This window comes from Hemitrygon akajei, chromosome 6, assembly GCF_048418815.1.
Source record: "Hemitrygon akajei chromosome 6, sHemAka1.3, whole genome shotgun sequence".
Lineage (NCBI taxonomy): Eukaryota > Metazoa > Chordata > Chondrichthyes > Myliobatiformes > Dasyatidae > Hemitrygon > Hemitrygon akajei.
In genome coordinates this window covers 135,199,266-135,216,700 of record NC_133129.1, presented here as the reverse complement: position 1 = coordinate 135,216,700, position 17,435 = coordinate 135,199,266, and the positions used below count along the sequence as shown (strand labels likewise).

General features: G+C 42.8%; 1 protein-coding gene across 6 annotated transcripts in view; it reads right to left on the bottom strand.

Moving 5' to 3' along the window:
• The window catches only part of pgghg (protein-glucosylgalactosylhydroxylysine glucosidase), a 59,600-nt gene extending 51,336 nt beyond the window's left edge, over positions 1 to 8,264 (bottom strand). Inside the window, exons 1-2 of one of the 6 annotated variants that reach the window (XM_073049321.1) lie at positions 7,892 to 8,264; positions 966 to 1,223 (exon numbers count right to left, since the gene is read on the bottom strand). In XM_073049321.1, the coding sequence (XP_072905422.1) occupies positions 966 to 1,218 (253 nt within the window). In that variant the 5' untranslated portion in view covers positions 1,219 to 1,223; positions 7,892 to 8,264. Of the gene's footprint in view, positions 1 to 965; positions 1,224 to 6,629; positions 7,518 to 7,576; positions 7,599 to 7,891 lie in introns of those variants that run through there. The other 5 variants (XM_073049322.1, XM_073049323.1, XM_073049324.1 and 2 more) reach the window with 5 other exon arrangements.
• Between the last annotated feature and the right edge of the window lie 9,171 nt (positions 8,265 to 17,435).

Here is a 17,435-nt window from a genome sequence, read left to right as displayed (position 1 = left end):
TACTTACCCTGTCTAAACCAATCGTGTTCCTACCTATCAAATCCCCCTCAACCTCCTTTGCTCAGTAGACCCCAATTTCTCCAACACAATGTTGTTCTGCATTTCCGGGACCATTTCTGAATCTTCTCTGGGACTTTTGCATCCTTCCATGAATTAGATGACCAGAATAGGACGAAATGCTCCAGCTGTGACCTAGCCACTATCTTAAACACGTTTAAAGCAACTGCACTGTTTTTATACTCTGTGGCTCTACTTATGAATCTTAAAATTTCACAGGGCTTCCTCATCAGTCTCTTAACATGCCCTGCAGTCTTTCAGGGATTCTGCCCATTAAATCCTTTAGAATCATGCTATTCAATCTTTATTGTTATTCTTTACTTTTGTTCAACTGTGTATCACTTCACACATCTCTGTTTGAAATTCTACGTGTCACTAATTTGTGTTACCTTGCAAGGTGATATTATAACCCTCAATGGATACCTTTCCTTGGGTTTAATCTTCCATACATTTAGAGATGTTACTCTTCATATCAATGTCCAAGTCAACATTGTGCATAAAGTGGTCCCTTTTAATACAATCACTTTTCACTTGCACTATATAAGGCCTAGTTTCAACACCCACTGATTATGAATATTATTTCAAAGATCAAAAAGTTGCAGGTGCACAAGTCAAAAATATCACATTACTTGTGTTGAAAATTTATACAAAATACGTTACTCGGTATCTAATCACTTTGCAATTCATCTGAAAAGAATTATTCCTGCTTCACTGAGGTAAAAATAGAAATTATTCCATTTTTCAGTATGTAATTCCCCTAGCTGATATAAAAACAAATCCAAAGCAATGATACAACTATCCAACATCAATTGATTTTCTGTCAATTTAAAAAAAAAACACCATATTGAACAAAAAGCCGAAAATGTTATGAAAAGTTAAAACTATAAAGCTAAATGGAACTGTTTTACCTGTCCTGGTGTTTAATGTGAAGGTCTTCTTTGCAGTGCTCTCGTCAGGTACAGTCAGTTTGATATTAACAGTAGATGGTACATCTGCCCGACAACAGTCACCTCCTTCACCATTATATACCCCATTAATGTGCATTACATCACTGTATATTCTAGTGCCAATGTATCCATTGGCAACTGTTGCCATGAAGCGAAGGTCAGAGGGCAAGGTATCACAAGAAAACACTGCAGGGTCATCTTCACATTCAGACATATTCTCTACCAAAAAAGAAAAACATATTGGTAAAATGATGACATATACAATTTAATGTTTTATAGTGATAGAAACATACAAAACCTACAGCAAAATACAGGCCCTTCGGCCCACAATGCTGTGCCGAACATGTCCTTACCTTAGAACTACCTAGGCTTACGCAAAGCCCTCTATTTTTCTAAGCTCCCGTACCCAACCAGGAGTCTCTGAAAAGACCCTATCATTTCCACCTGCACCACCGCTGCTGGCAACCCATTCCATGCACTCACCACTCTCTGCATAAAATACTTACCCCTGACATCTCCTCTGTACCTACTTCCAAGCATCTTAAAACTATGCCCTCTTATGCTAGCCATTTCAGCCCTGGGAAAAAGCCTCTGACTATCCACACGATCAATGCCTCTCATTATCTTGTACACCTCTATCAGATCACCTCTTATCTTCCATTGCTCCAAGGAGAAAAGGCTGATTTCACTCAACCTATTCTCATAAGACGTGCTCCCCAATCCAGGCAGCATCCTTGTAAATATCTTCTGCACCCTTTCTATGGCTTCCACATCCTTCCTGTAGTGAGGCGACCGGAATTGAGCACAGTACTCCAAGTGGGGTCTGACCATTACCTCTCGGTTCTTAAACTCAATCCCACAGTTAATGAAGGCCAATACACCATATGCCTTCTTAATCACAGAGTCTACCTCTGTAGCAGCTTTGAGTGTCCTATGGACTCCGACCCCAAGATCCCTCTGATCCTCCACACTGCCAAGAGTCTTACCATGAATACTATATTCTGCCATCATATTTGACTTACTAAAATGAACCACCTCACACTTATCTGGGTTGAACTCCATCTGCCATTTCTCACCCCAGTTTTGCATCCTATTAATGTCCTGCTGTAATCTCTGACAGCCCTCCACACTTTGTGTCCTCAGCAAATTTACATCCCCCCACTTCCACATCCGGGTCATTGATAAAAATCACGAAGAGTAAGGGTCCCAGAACTGATCCCTAAGGCACACACACCACTGGTCACCAACCTCCATGCAGAATATGACCTGTCTGCAACCAATCTTTGTCTTCTGTGGGCAAACCAGTTCTGGGATCCACAAAGCAATGTCCCCTTGGATCCCATGCCTCCTTACCTTCTCAAAAAGCCTTGCACAGGGTACCCTGTCAAATGCCTTGTTGAAATCCATATACACTACATCTACGGCTCTAACTTCATCAATGTGTTTAGTCACATCCTGAAAAAATTCAATCAGGCTTGTAAGGCATGACCTACCTTTCGCAAAGCCATGCTGACTATTCCTAATCATGTTATGCCTCTCCAAATGTCCATAAATCCTGCCTGTCAGGATCTTCTCCATCAACTTAGCAACCACTGAAGTAAGACTTGCTGGTCTATAATTTCCTGGGCTATCCCTTCTCCCTTTCTTGAATAAGGGAACAACATCTGCAACCCTCCAGTCCTCCGGAGTCTCTCCCGTCCTTGTTGATGATGCAAGTTTCATTGCCAGAGGCTCAGCAATCTCCTCCCACAGTAGCCTGGGAAACATCCTGTCCGGTCCCGGTGATTTATCCAACTTGATGCTTTCCAAAAGCTCCAGCACATCCTCTTCCTTAATATCTACATGCTCAAGCTTTTCAATCTGCTGCAAGTCATCACTACAATCATCAAGATCCTTTTCCGTAGTGAATATTGAAGCAAAGTATTCATTAAGTACCTCTGCTATCTCCTCTGGTTCCATACACACTTTTCCACTGTCACAGTTGATTGGTCCTATTCTCACACGTCTTATCCTCTTGCTCTTCACATACTTGTAGAATGCCTTGGGGATTTCCTTAATCCTGTCTGCCAAGGCCTTCTCATGGCCCCTTCTGGCTCTCCCAATTTTATTCTTAAGCTCCTTCCTGTTAGCCTTATATTCTACTAGATCTCTATCATTACCTAGTTCTTTGAACCTTTCATAAGGTCTTCTTTTCTTCTTGCCTAGATTTATAACAGCCTTTGTACACCACAGTTCCTGTACCCTACCATTCTTTCCCTATCTCATTGGAACATACCTATGCAGAACCCTATGCAATTATCCCCTGAACGTTTGCCACATTTCTTCCGTACGTTTCCTTGAAAACATCTGTTTCCAATTTATGCTTCCAAATTCCTGCCTGATAGCCTCATATTTCCCCTTACTCCAATTAAACGTTTCCCTAACTTGTCTGTTCCTATCCCTCTCCAGCGCTACGGTAGAAGAGATAGAAGTGTGATCACTATCTCCAAAATAATCTCCGACTGAGAGACCTGACACCTGACCAGGTTCATGTTATCCAGTAAACTGACTAACAGTTAATCATTATATTGTATACTTGCTATCAAAAGTACTCTGACAGAATTTTTTCCTCAATTGTGTTGGACTACTTGCAGGTTTCATGTATTTAAAAGGCAGCTTTATTGTAATCTTAGTATTGCTGTTGGGAAAATCATTATACTCTCCCACTATGTTTCCCTAACAGAAACTGAATTAACAAGGTTACATAAACCACAATATCTGGAAGAAGGAGAAACAGTGAGAAAGGCACAGGTGCAAACAGCAGAGATTGTTCTGTGAGGAGGAAGGACAATTAAAAATTAAAACATTACTAAGTACTTGGTGATGATATTGATAGATATCCTATTCATTGCACCACTCATCCAAAACCAACACAGTTGCTATACCTGTGGCAACAGGCCTAATGGTAATAGTTTACTTCAGGCTCTCTACATATTCCTGATAAACAAATCAAGGTATAGATCTGAGTTATACACCAGAAACATTTCTTATTCCAAAAAAAAATCATCACCATCTAGTAATAGTGAGGTGGTTATTTGTGGTTAGGTAGTCTTAGGATACAAACTCCTCAGAATTATCATTACTTTCTGAAAGAGGTAACCTGCTGGAAACATAAAGGCTCTGAAAGTGTGGAAGGTGGAGAGTATCTAGAATGAAGGGTCTCTGTTTAGAAATAAAGACCGCCCACTTAAGACAGATGAGGTAAAATATTTGTCTAAGATAGTCTTGGAATTTACCTTTTCAAAAGACTGTAAGACATGGGAGCAGAATTAGGCCATTTGGCCCATTGAGTCTGCTCCACCATTTCATCATGGCTGATCCAATTTTCCTCTCAGCCCCAATCTTCTGCCTTCTCCTTGTATCCCTTCATGCCCTGACCAATCAAGAATCTATCAAGCTCTGCCTTAAATATACATATAGACTTGGCCTCTACAGCTGCCTGTGACAAGGAATTCCAGATTCACCACTCTCTGGCTAAAGAAATTCTTCCTCATCTCCATTCTAAAAGGATGCCCCTCTATTCTGAGGCTGTGTCCTCTGGCCTTAGACTCTCACCATTCGATAGGTTTCAATTAAGTCACCCCTCATTCTTCTGAATTCTAGTGAATACAGGCCCAGAGCTATCAAAGCAAAGGGTAGCGGTGAATGGGTGTTTCTCGGAATGGCAGGTGGTGACTAGTGGGGTGCCACAGGGCTCAGTATTGGGACCACAGCTGTTTACCATTTACGTTAACGATTTGGATGAAGGCATAGAAAATAACATCAGCAAATTTGCTGATGATACTAAGCTGGGTGGCAGTGTGACATGTGATGAGGATGTTAGGAGAATTCAGGGTGACTTGGATAGGCTGGGTGAGTGGGCAGATACTTGGCAGATGGTGTTTAATGTGAATAAGTGTGAGGTTATCCACTTTGGGAGTAAGAACAGGAAGGCAGATTATTATCTGAATGGTATAGAGTTGGGTAAGGGAGTAATACAAAGAGATCTAGGAGTCCTTGTTCATCAGTCACTGAAGGTGAATGAGCAAGTGCAGCAGGCAGTGAAGAAGGCTAATGGAATGTTGGCCTTTATTACAAAGGGAATTGAGTACAAGAGCAAGGAAATCCTCTTGCATTTGTACAGAGCCCTGGTGAGACCACACCTGGAGTACTGTGTACAGTTTTGGTCTCCAGGGTTAAGGAAGAACATCCTGGCTGTAGAGGAAGTGCAGCGTAGATTCACAAGGTTAATTCCTGGGATGCCTGGACTGTCTTACGCAGAGAGGTTAGAGAGACTGGGCTTGTACACGCTGGAATTAAGGAGATTGAGAGGGGATCTGATTGAAACATATAAGATTATTAAGGGATTGGACAAGATAGAGGCAGGAAATATGTTCCAGATGCTGGGAGAGTCCAGTACCAGAGGGCATGGTTTGAGAATAAGGGGTAGGTCATTTAGGACAGAGTTAAGGAAAAACGTCTTCTCCCAGAGAGTTGTGGGGGTCTGGAATGCACTGCCTCGGAAGGTAGTGGAGGCCAATTCTCTGGATGCTTTCAAGAAGGAGCTAGATAGGTATCTTATGGATAGGGGAATCAAGGGATATGGGGACAAGGCAGGAACCGGGCATTGATAGGAATTGATCAGCCATGATCTCAAAATGGCGGTGCAGGCTTGAAGGGCCGAATGGTCTACTTCTGCACCTATTGTCTATAAACACTCTTCATATGACAGGCCATTCAATTGTGGAATAATTTTCATGAACCTCCTTTGAAACCACTCCAGTTTCAACACATCCTTTCTAAGGGGCCCAAACCTGCTCACAATACTCCGAGTGAGGCCAAACCAGTGTCTCAACATTACATCCTTGCTTTTATATTCTAGTCCTCTTGAAATGAATGCTAACATTGCATTTGTCTTCCTCACCACAGACTCAACCTGTAAATTAACCTTTAGGGAATCCTGCACAAGGACTCCCAAGTCTCTTTGCACTTCTGTTTTTTTCTCTCCATTTAGAAAATATTCAACACTTGCTTTTTCCAAAGTGCATGACCATACACTTCTAGCCACTGTATTCCACCCGCCATTTCTTTGCCCATTCTCCTAATCTGTCTAAGCCTCTCTACTTCCTCTAAACTACTAGCCCCTCTACCTATCTTCATATCATCTGTGAACTTTTCAACAAAGTCAGCAATTCCATCAGTCAGATCATTGTCATATAACACCACTAGTCACCGGCAGCCAGTCAGAAAAGGCTCCCTTTTCCCCCCACTCTTTGCCTCCTGCCAATCAGCCACTGCTTTATCCATGCTAGAATCTTTCCTGTAATACCAAGGGCTTGGAGCTTGTTAAGCAGCCTCATGTGTGGCACCTTGTCAAAGGCCTTCTGAAAATCCAAGTACACAACATCAACCAATTCTCCTTTGCCTATCCTGCTTGTTATTTCTTCAGAGAATACCAGAATCTTTGAATAATGTTAATACAATGATAGATACACAGTTAAGAAACAGGGTGATAGTGGGTAGATAGACTGCAGGGCAGAGGTTACAATCAGATTAGCCATGATCTGATTAAAAAGTAGATTAGACATGAATCGCTGAATGTTTTACCTCTTCCCCAGTTCAAATATTGGAGTGAAGGTGTTGACTGACGACCAGAAAGTGCCACAAACGGGTGATGTTTTACAGACACTAAGGCAAAGCAAGTGTATGGAGCAACACAAAAAAAAATACAGAGAATACAGCTGCTAATCATTCCAGCAAACTTTAATGGGAAAGGCTGGCTGAGGCAACTCAAGTGAAATTGGAAGAATCTTTTCAGCATTGACAACTCAGTCATTGATTGGCATATTATTGGAACAGTAGTACTGTACTGTGTTTGAAGACATTTACCCTGACATAACAGAATACAATGCACACATTCGCGTCAAGCCAAATAGAGAGTCAACACGCTGTTAGCCTAGCAGAACACAAATGCTCTGAAGAGTCATGTTAAGAATGAGCTGAACAAGTTCAGACAAAATGCCTGAATGAAAGGTTAGGCCATATTGGTTATGACAAAGACCGACAAAATGGTGCAGCAGGGCAGAGACTATTCACACTTTTTCAAGGAATGGGTAAAATTAGGCACCAATTTGGAATTAAGAAATGCCATTAGATTTTACCAGCAGATTCTTCAGCCTAGTTACAGACAATCAACCACTACTTCTAATATGTTGCAAATCATAGTAACCTGCTACAGCGATAGAAAGAATGTAAAGATGAGCATTCCTTCCATCACAAAACCACCATACAAACGATCCAAGGCATATATTCTTTTAAAGCTGCCATCAAAACTGATGAGTTACCATGAGAGCAGATTGTAACATGGGAGAGGCAGGAGAAAGGTCAAACGGTGGAAATGCTTCCTGGATACAGAATTCTAGTTGAATTTCATTCTGAACACAGTACGATGATACAATGACCTGTGGTTCAGAATTCAAGGGATTCACCATAAAATATTTAAAGAAATTTCCACTCAATTCCATCTTATCGAACTGAAATTCAGTTGCGTCTACCTCTTAATGTGTACCCGAATCCCCAAAGTATTTTCCTCTGTTAAAACCTGCACTGTCAGAGAACCTCACAAACGCTTCGAAGTGTGAGCAATTCAACTGTGACAGAGGAACTCGGCTTGCCGCCGAACTGGGGGTGGGGTGGGGGGGCAGCATTAGTCGCCCATTTGGCCCTCGGCAAAGCCTGATTACACTGCCCGGTAGAACACTGCTGGAACTCGGCCGAATATTCAATATTTAATGGATTGGTTGAAGTGATTCCCCCTCCGCTCAACTTTGGTGAAAGAAACCTTATGTTTTTCTACATTTCCTCCTTACTCTGCAAACGGCGAACCAACTATCTCACCAACTTCCGCTCCGTTTATAAACGCTGTAGAGGTGCGGGCTCTGGTCTCGGAACTATCCGGGGTTCTCGTCTGCTCTCAGGCAAAAAGGCGCCTCGTCCCGGAATCGGCCGCTGGGTCTGGAAGGGAGAGCAGGCGGCGAGAACAAACTTTCCCTCACACGGGCGCCTCTGGACAATGACCAATATCAACACAGGAAGGGGGGCGGGGTATACGGCAAAAATTAACCAAAAAGAACCCTCGAAATTATTTATGTACCACGACAGACACCACATAATCAACGGAGCCGCGTTGTTTTCCAACTTCCCTAACACCAAGGAGCCCCTTTGTCCAAACGGCGACGCCTCCTCCTGCGCTGTAGCGCGAGTTCTGCCATTCATCGTATACGAGAGTTGTGGCGGACAGTATAGAGTACAACCCCGAAGAACTTTTCCACAGAGAAAGTGAACACGATGAAGCACTTTGTTTTCAGTGGGGGTAAAATATATGTGCGGTCAAGTCATTTCCGTCCAGTGGAGGAATAGCGAATACTTTTCTCAGGGAGACTTAAAAGTTGGGTTACAGTGGGGTTACGTGATTTGTATTCTTTTGGCTGGATGTTGGGGGTAAGTGCTGCAAGAAATCTTGGGCTGCTACATTCCATCTGTCTTTAGCATGACCCTGCTGAAAGGAATCAGGGACTTCCTGGGTGACCACAATATGAAAACTGTGGTTGTACACTGGGTGAAGAAAGCATTTTACTAGGCTAAGCTTAACTGTTCCCATACACACAATATGATTGGAAATCAAACATGCATTATAGTGATCAGGTATCTGCATTGCTGAAACACCAGTAGCCTGTGTCTATAACTAATTAAGTTTTCTTTTCTGTCATAGAGTTAGAAAGTTCAAGTTACAGCACAGAAACAGGCCCTTTAGATTCTGATCAGTTGGGCCGGAGTCCTGATGAAGGGTCTCGGCCTCAAACCTCAACTGCTTACTCATCCATAGATGCTGTCTGGCCTGCTGAGTTCCTCCAGCTTTTTGTGTGTGTTGCTTGAATCAGGGTTATTGTTACTGACATTAGTTGTGGAATGTTTTGTTCAGTGCAGGCATCACAAATTACTATAGGTTACAATAATAAGTAAATAGCTCAAAAGAGGAACACTGAGTGCCATTCAGAAATCTGATGGCAGAGGGGAAGAATTTTTCAGAGATATAACACGAATACAGGACCTTCTGGCCCAACCAGCTGCACTGCCCATGTGACCGATTAACCTACTGACCCATACCATTTGGAATATGGGAAGGAACCAGAGCACCCGGAGGAAATCCACATGGTCAGGGGGAGAACCTACAGGCAGAGGCTGGCATTGAGCCCAGATCGCTGGCGCTGTAATCATTTTACACTACTGTGCCACCTCATTCTTGCTGGGTGTGGGTCTTGGTCTGTTCGTTCCTCCCCACCTGACCCCTGCCACATTCCCCAGCCTTCACAGCAGATGCAGCACTTGTCTTTAACCTCCTCCCTCATCACTCATTTAGGGACCTAAACAGCCCTTCCACATGAGCCAAAGGTTCACATGCATCTCCTCCAATCTCACGTGCTCCCGAAGTGGCCTCGTCTGCATCGGCAAGACCAAGTGCAGACTCAGTGTCCATTTCACCGAACACCTGTGGTTGGCCCTCAGTGGCCACCCTGCGCTCCTATTTCAATTCCACATCCTATTTCGACACTGACCTGTCCAACCTTTGCCTTGCTTCTGCCAGGCTGAGGCTCAGCTGAAACTGGAGGAGCCAGACTTTGTAATCCGCCTGGGTAGTCCACAACCCCTCCACTGATCTTTATCCACTTCCCTTCCTGACTCTATCAACTCACTTCACACACAGATTACACCCCCCACCCATCTGGTTCCAACTGTTGTTCACCTCTCCCCTAAAGGTTTCAATTCTCATCTCAATGTTGCACTGAACCAATTAAATTATTAATAAAATGGTTAGCTAAACTAATCTCTGTCTACACAATGTTCATATTTTTCTATTTTCTTCACATTCATGAACCTATCTAAACAACTCTTAAAAGTTGCTCATGTTTTTCCTCTACCATCACTACAGGCACCCACCACTCTGGATTTTTAAAAATAAAAAATACTTTCCTCTCACGTCTCCTTTGAAATAACCCCTCTCACCTTAAATGCATGCCCTGTGGTATTAGACATTTCAACCCTTGGAAAAAGATATTGTCTGTCTACTCTACATATGCCTTTCATAATCACATAAAGCTCTATCAATTCAATAGACAATAGGTGCAGAAGCAGACCATTCGGCCCTTCGAGCCTGCACCCCCATTCTAAGATCATGGCTGATCATCTACTATCAATACCCGGTTCCTGCCTTGTCCCCATATCCCTTGATTCCCCTATCCATAAGATACCTATCTAGCTCCTTCTTGAAAGCATCCAGAGAATTGGCCTCCACTGCCTTCTGAGGCAGTGCATTCCAGACCCCCACAACTCTCTGGGAGAAGAAGTTTTTCCTTAACTCTGTCCTAAATGACCTACCCCTTATTCTCAAACCATGCCCTCTGGTACTGGACTCTCCCAGCATCTGGAACATATTTCCTGCCTCTATCTTGTCCAATCCCTTAATAAGCTTATATGTTGCAATCAGATCCCCTCTCAATCTCCTTAATTCCAGCGTGTACAAGCCCAGTCTCTCTAACCTCTCTGCGTAAGACAGTCCAGACATCCCAGGAATTAACCTTGTGAATCTACGCTGCACTTCCTCTACAGCCAGGATGTCCTTCTTTAACCCTGGAGACCAAAACTGTACACAATACTCCAGGTGTGGTCTCACCAGGGCCCTGTACAAATGCAAGAGGATTTCCTTGCTCTTGTACTCAATTCCCTTTGTAATAAAGGCCAACATTCCATTAGCCTTCTTCACTGCCTGCTGCACTTGCTCATTCACCTTCAGTGACTGATGAACAAGGACTCCTAGATCTCTTTGTATTTCTCCCTTACCCAACTCTACACCATTCAGATAATAATCTGCCTTCCTGTTCTTACTCCCAAAGTGGATAACCTCACACTTATTCGCATTAAACGTCATCTACCAAGTATCTGCCCACTCACCCAGCCTATCCAAGTCACCCTGAATTCTCCTAACATCCTCATCATATGTCACACTGCCACCCAGCTTAGTATCATCAGCAAACTTGCTGATGTTATTCTCAATGCCTTCATCTAAATCGTTGATGTAAATCGTAAACAGCTGTGGTCCCAATACCGAGCCCTGTGGCACCCCACTAGTCACCACCTGCCATTCCGAGAAACACCCATTCACCGCTTCCCTTTGATTTCTATCTGCCAACCAGTTTTCTATCCATGTCAATATCTTCCCCCCCCAATGCCATGAGCTCTGATTTTACCCACCAATCTCCTATGTGGGACCTTATCAAATGCCTTCTGAAAATCGAGGTACACTACATCCACTGGATCTCCCTTGTCCAACTTCCTAGTTACATCCTCGAAAAACTCCAATAGATTAGTCAAGCATGATTTGCCCTTGGTAAATCCATGCTGGTTCAGCCCAATCCTATCACTGCTATCTAGATATGCCACTATTTCATCTTTAATAATGGACTCTAGCATCTTCCCCACTACTGATGTTAGGCTAACAGGACGATAGTTCTCTGTTTTCTCCCTCCCTCCTTTCTTAAAAAGTGGGATAACATTGGCCATTCTCCAATCCTCAGGAACTGATCCTGAAACTAAGGAACATTGGAAAATGATTTCCAATGCATCCACAATTTCCAGAGCCACCTCCTTTAGTACCCTAGGATGCAGACCATCTGGACCTGGGAATTTGTCAGCCTTCAGTCCCATCAGTCTACTCATCGCTGTTTCCTTCCTAATGTCAATCTGTTTCATTTCCTCTGTTACCCTATGTCCTTGGCCCATCCATACATCTGGGAGATTGCTTGTGTCTTCCCTAGTGAAGACAGATTTAAAGTACTTATTAAATTCTTCTGCCATTTCTCTGTTTCCCATAACAATTTCACCCAATTCATTCTTCAAGGGCCCAACATTGTTCTTAACTATCTTCTTTCTCTTCACATACCTAAAAAAACTTTTGCTATCTTCCTTTATATTCCTGGCTAGCTTGCGTTCATACCTCATTTTTTCTCCCCGTATTGCCTTTTTAGTTAAGTTCTGTTGTTCCTTAAAAAATTCCCAATCATCTGTCTTCCCACTCACCTTAGCTCTGTCATACTTTTTTTTTACTGCTATGCAATCTCTTACTTCCTTTGTCAACCACTGTGGCCCCTTTCCTCCCTTTGAATCCTTCCTTCTCCGGGGGATGAACTGATTTTGCACCTTGTGCATTATTCCCAAGAATACCTGCCATTGCTGTTCCACTGTATTTTCTGCTAGGATATCTGTCCATTTAACTTTGGCCAGCTCCTCCCTCATGGCTCCAGTCTCCTTTGTTCAACTGCAACACTGACACCTCCGATCTGCCCTTATCCTTCTCAAATTGCAGATAAAAACTTATCATATTATGGTCACTACCTCCCAATGGCTCCTTTTCTTCAAGATCGCTTATCAAATCTTGTTCATTACACAACACTAAATCCAGAATAGCCTTGTCCCTGGTCGGCTCTCGTACAAGCTGTTCCAAGAATGCATCCCGTAGGCACTCTACAAACTCCCTATCCTGGGGTCCAGCACCAACCTGATTCTCCCAGTTCACCTGCATGTTGAAATCCCCCATAACTACTGCAACATTACCTTTGCCACATGCCAATGTTAACTCCCTATTCAACTTGCACCCAATATCAATGCTACTGTTTGGGGGCCTGTAGACAACACCCATTAGGGTCCTTTTGCCCTTACTGTTCCTCAATTCTATCCACACAGACTCTACTCCTTCTGATCCTATGCCCCCCCTTGCAAAGGACTGAATCTCATTCCTTGCCAACAGGGCCACCCCACCCCCTCTGCCCACATTTCTGTCCCTACGATAGCACATATACCCTTGTACATTCATTTCCCAGGTCAGATCTCCCTACAGCCATGTCTCCGTTATCCCAACAACATCATAGTTACCCATTCGCACCTGAGCTTCAAGCTCATCCGCCTTATTTCTGACACTTTGTGCATTCAGATATAGAATTTTTAGCCCATTTCTCCTCTCTCTGTTTAAATTGCTGCCTATTGTACTTAACCCAGCTCCCCGAACTCCCATCGGGCTATACGCCCCTTGAATTTTGTTGTCCTTCCTAAATTTACTTATTCTTTCTGCACGTTTAGCTCCATGTTCCATCAGACCATCCCTCTGTACAATTCGCCCTGCGGCCTCTGCCGCTCCAGAGAAAACAACCCATGTTGTCCAATCTCTCATTATAGCACATGTCCTCTGATCCAGGCAATGTCCTCTGCACCCTCTCCAAAGCCTTGATATTTTTCCTATAATCAGGCAATGCTCCAGGTGCAGCCTAACTGGAGTTTTCCAAAGCTGCTACATAACTTCCTGACTTCTGAACTCAGTGTCTTGACTAATAGAGGCGAGTATGCCATATGCCTTCTTAATCATCCTATCAACTTGTATACCACTTTCAGGGACCCCAAGATCCCTCTGCTCATCAACACTGTTAAGAATCTTGCCCTTAACAATATACTGTATCTTTTCATTTGACCTACCAAGGTGTAACACTTCACATTTAACTGGGTTAAACTTCATCTGCCATTTCTTCACCCATATCTACAATTGATCTATATCCCGATGTATCCTTTGCCGGTCTTCTACACTATTTATAACACCACCAATTTTTGTATCATCTGCAAGCTTGCAAACCCACCCATCCATATTTTCATCCAGCTCATTTATATACATCAAAGAGGAGAGGTCCCAGTACAGATCCCTGCAGAACACCGCTAATAACTAACCTTCAGATAGAATAAGTCCCTTCAACCATTACCATCTGGCTTCTATGAGTAAGCCTGTTCTGAATTCACATGCAACTTAATCTTCTGGATGAGCTGGTCTTGAAGGATGTTGTCAAGCCTTACTGAAATCCATGTAGACAACATCAACAGCTCTACCTTCATCAATCACCCTTGTCACCTTGTCAAAAAACTCGATCACATTAGTAAGACACAACTTGCTCTGCACAATGCCACACTGGCTCTCCCTAATTAGGATATGGTTTTCCAAATGTTCATAAATCCTATCCCTAAGAGTTCTCTCCAGTAACTTTCCTACCACGGACATGCGAGTCACCAGTCTATAATTTTCAGTATTATCCCTCTTGAATAATGGAACAACATTAGCTGCTTACCAATGCTCTGAGACCTTGCCTAAAGGTTGAGAGGACACAAAGTTATCCGTTAAAGCCCCTGCAATCTCTTCTCTTTGCCTCTTTCAATAACCTGGGGTATATCCCATCAGGCCCTGGGGACTTATCCACCTTAATGCTCTTTAAGAGACCCAACACTACCTTCTCCTTTATCTCAGAATGCCCAAGCTTATCAATATGCTCAGCACTGATCTCCGTATCCTCCACGTCCTTCTCCATGGTAAATACTAATGTAAAGTGCTTGTTAAGGGCTTTAATCACATCCTCCACATCCCAGCAAATGTTCCTCCCTTTATCCTTGAGTTCTCCCACCCTCTCCCTGGTTATCCTCTTGCCCAATGTATAGAATGGCTTGGGATTCTCTTGACTCCTCCTTGCCAAGGACTTTTCATGGCCCTTTCTCTTGAGTTACCTTCTTGAGCTCTTTTCTGGCTTCTTTATAACCCTTGAGAGCTCAATTTGATTCTAGTGTCCTAAGCTTTTCATACTTCTCCATTTTCTTCATGACCAAATTCATCCCCTCTCTTGACGTTAAAGGTTCTCTTACCTTGCTATCCTCCTACTGGAACTTGCTGTGCCTGTCCTGTATTCTGTTTAGTTGTTGTTTAAACATCCTCCACATGTCAGATGTGAACTTGCCTAATTAACTCTAGTTCCTGCCTAATACACTAGTACTTTGCCTTACTCCAATTTAATAATCTCCCACAATATTCATACTTATCTATAGCTATCTTCAACTTAAAGGAGTTGTGGTCACTGTTAACTCTGAAAGGTCAGTCACCTGGCCAGGCTCATTACCCAACACCAGATCCAGTACACTCCCCTCCTCTTCTTGTTGGACTATCTACATACTTGTAACACCCTGGGAAAGGGTTCACTGCTAATGTAATGCTTTGTCTGTAGCAGCAGTGTTTGGGTTATGGCTAGAGATAACAGGGGCTTTGGAATGTGGGCCGTCCAATGAAGGGAGTGTTTTTTCTTCTTGTGTGCCTGAGACCGAGGTGATCTGGGTCTTTTGTTCAGTGGAAGATGGAGAGAGAAGATGCCAGAAAGGAGAGGTTGTAGACACCAGAAAGGAGTGGACTCGGAGTGGGGCTGGGAGTTGATGAAGCCCGGGGAAATCGATGGAGGACCAGCGGAGGGAAACCCTGAGCTCCAACTTGTGCACATTAGACTGTTCAATTAAAATGGCCCTTTTCTTTTTGCTTTACTTTACTAACCCTTTAGTCAAATTAAGAATTATAAAGCTAAATCGTTTAATTGCATATGGTGTACTGTCTGTTATTTCGTGGTACTGATTTGTAACAGGGTAACACATCACACAGTATCCACACAAACAGGTTTTGCACCTCAGTCTCATACGTTTGGTGTGGCCAGAGATTGTCTTCCCTAGACTTCAGTCAATAGAACCCGTTAAATACTCATTTAAGAAACTCTCTTGGATGCACCTAACAAACTCTTCGTCTTGCACTAGGAAGGTCAGTTTATATTAGGGAAGTTGAAATCCCCAAGACAACATCCCTATTGATTTTACACCTTTCCTTAATCTGACTGCATATCTGTTCCCCAATGTCCCGGTGACTGTGTGAACCCTACAACTAAAGATCACAATTTTGATAGGACTTTTAAGAAATACCAACATTAAATACAAATGCTGCACTGAGAATAGTTACGATCTGGGAACCGTAAGTATTTCCTTTATGTAAATAATCTGGTGCAGGCTACAATTCTCTCATGATTTAAGAATGTGGGGCAACTTTGAAGATAAATTGATGCTGCAATTCATGAGGAAGTACAATTTGAACAAAAGTCATAAAATGTTGTTATATGTTCCAGATACTTTGCAATCACAGAAGATATGGACCTTTCTGATTAAACAGGCTTACCTTCACCTCCAGATGCAATCAGTATTTAGCAAAATCTGAGAATCAATCTTCAGCAGAGACCATTTTCAATCTGTCTTATGCTTAGTGGATTACATCAGTTCACCAATTTTTGCCTGTATGGACATTCATATCATACACAACGCTGCTGTGAAAGCCAGAGAGGTGTCACGTGGCTAAGCGTGGTTCAATCATTATGGTACCGGAGTAGATCCTCCATTTGCATGAAAGAATGGGTCTACAATTAATCAGTTTTTTTTCTCAATCTAAGCCCTTGTTTGAAATTGGTAAACAGAAACACGACATAAATCTCAGTATTGTAATGATTTACCCAAAGGTAACCCTACCAACCAACTATATTCAATTCTTGTTTGGTCTTTGTTTAAATTATTTCTCTGAATCTCTGCAAAACATCTAAGCTGTGGATTGAAACAGCTTTACTGGGAGCTGAACATTGCTCTGTTGTGTCATTCAGCTGTTTATGAATTCAGGAGGCCTGGTTCACTCTAGCAACTTCATCCTCATGAATTCAGTGGGTTCAGCCCAAGATTTGCGCACAGAATGCGTAGATAGGTGCTGCATTTTTTTGAGGTGTTTGAGATTTTGCGACTTGGCAAACATCATTTGCTATTAGTGTTATTCCTAATTACTCGAGTTATTTGTGGGATATAGATAGATAGATAGATACTTTATTCATCCCCATGGGGAAATTCAACTTTTTTCCAATGTCCCATACACTTGTTGTAGCAAAACTAATTACATACAATACTTAACTCAGTAAGAAAATATGATATGCATCTAAATCACTATCTCAAAAAGCATTAATAATAGCTTTTAAAAAGTTCTTAAGTCCTGGCGGTAGAATTGTAAAGCCTAATGGCATTGGGGAGTATTGACCTCTTCATCCTGTCTGAGGAGCATTGCATCGATAGTAACCTGTCGCTGAAACTGCTTCTCTGTCTCTGGATGGTGCTATGTAGAGGATGTTCAGAGTTTTCCATAATTGACCGTAGCCTACTCAGCGCCCTTCGCTCAGCTACCGATGTTAAACTCTCCAGTACTTTGCCCACGACAGAGCCCGCCTTCCTTACCAGCTTATTAAGACGTGAGGCGTCCCTCTTCTTAATGCTTCCTCCCCAACACGCCACCACAAAGAAGAGGGCGCTCTCCACAACTGACCTATAGAACATCTTCAGCATCTCACTACAGACATTGAAGACATTAAAGACATAACGCAGAATGCCGCAATACTTTTCTAAATTTCCCGTCTTTCACATTAATGCTTTGATGCAATG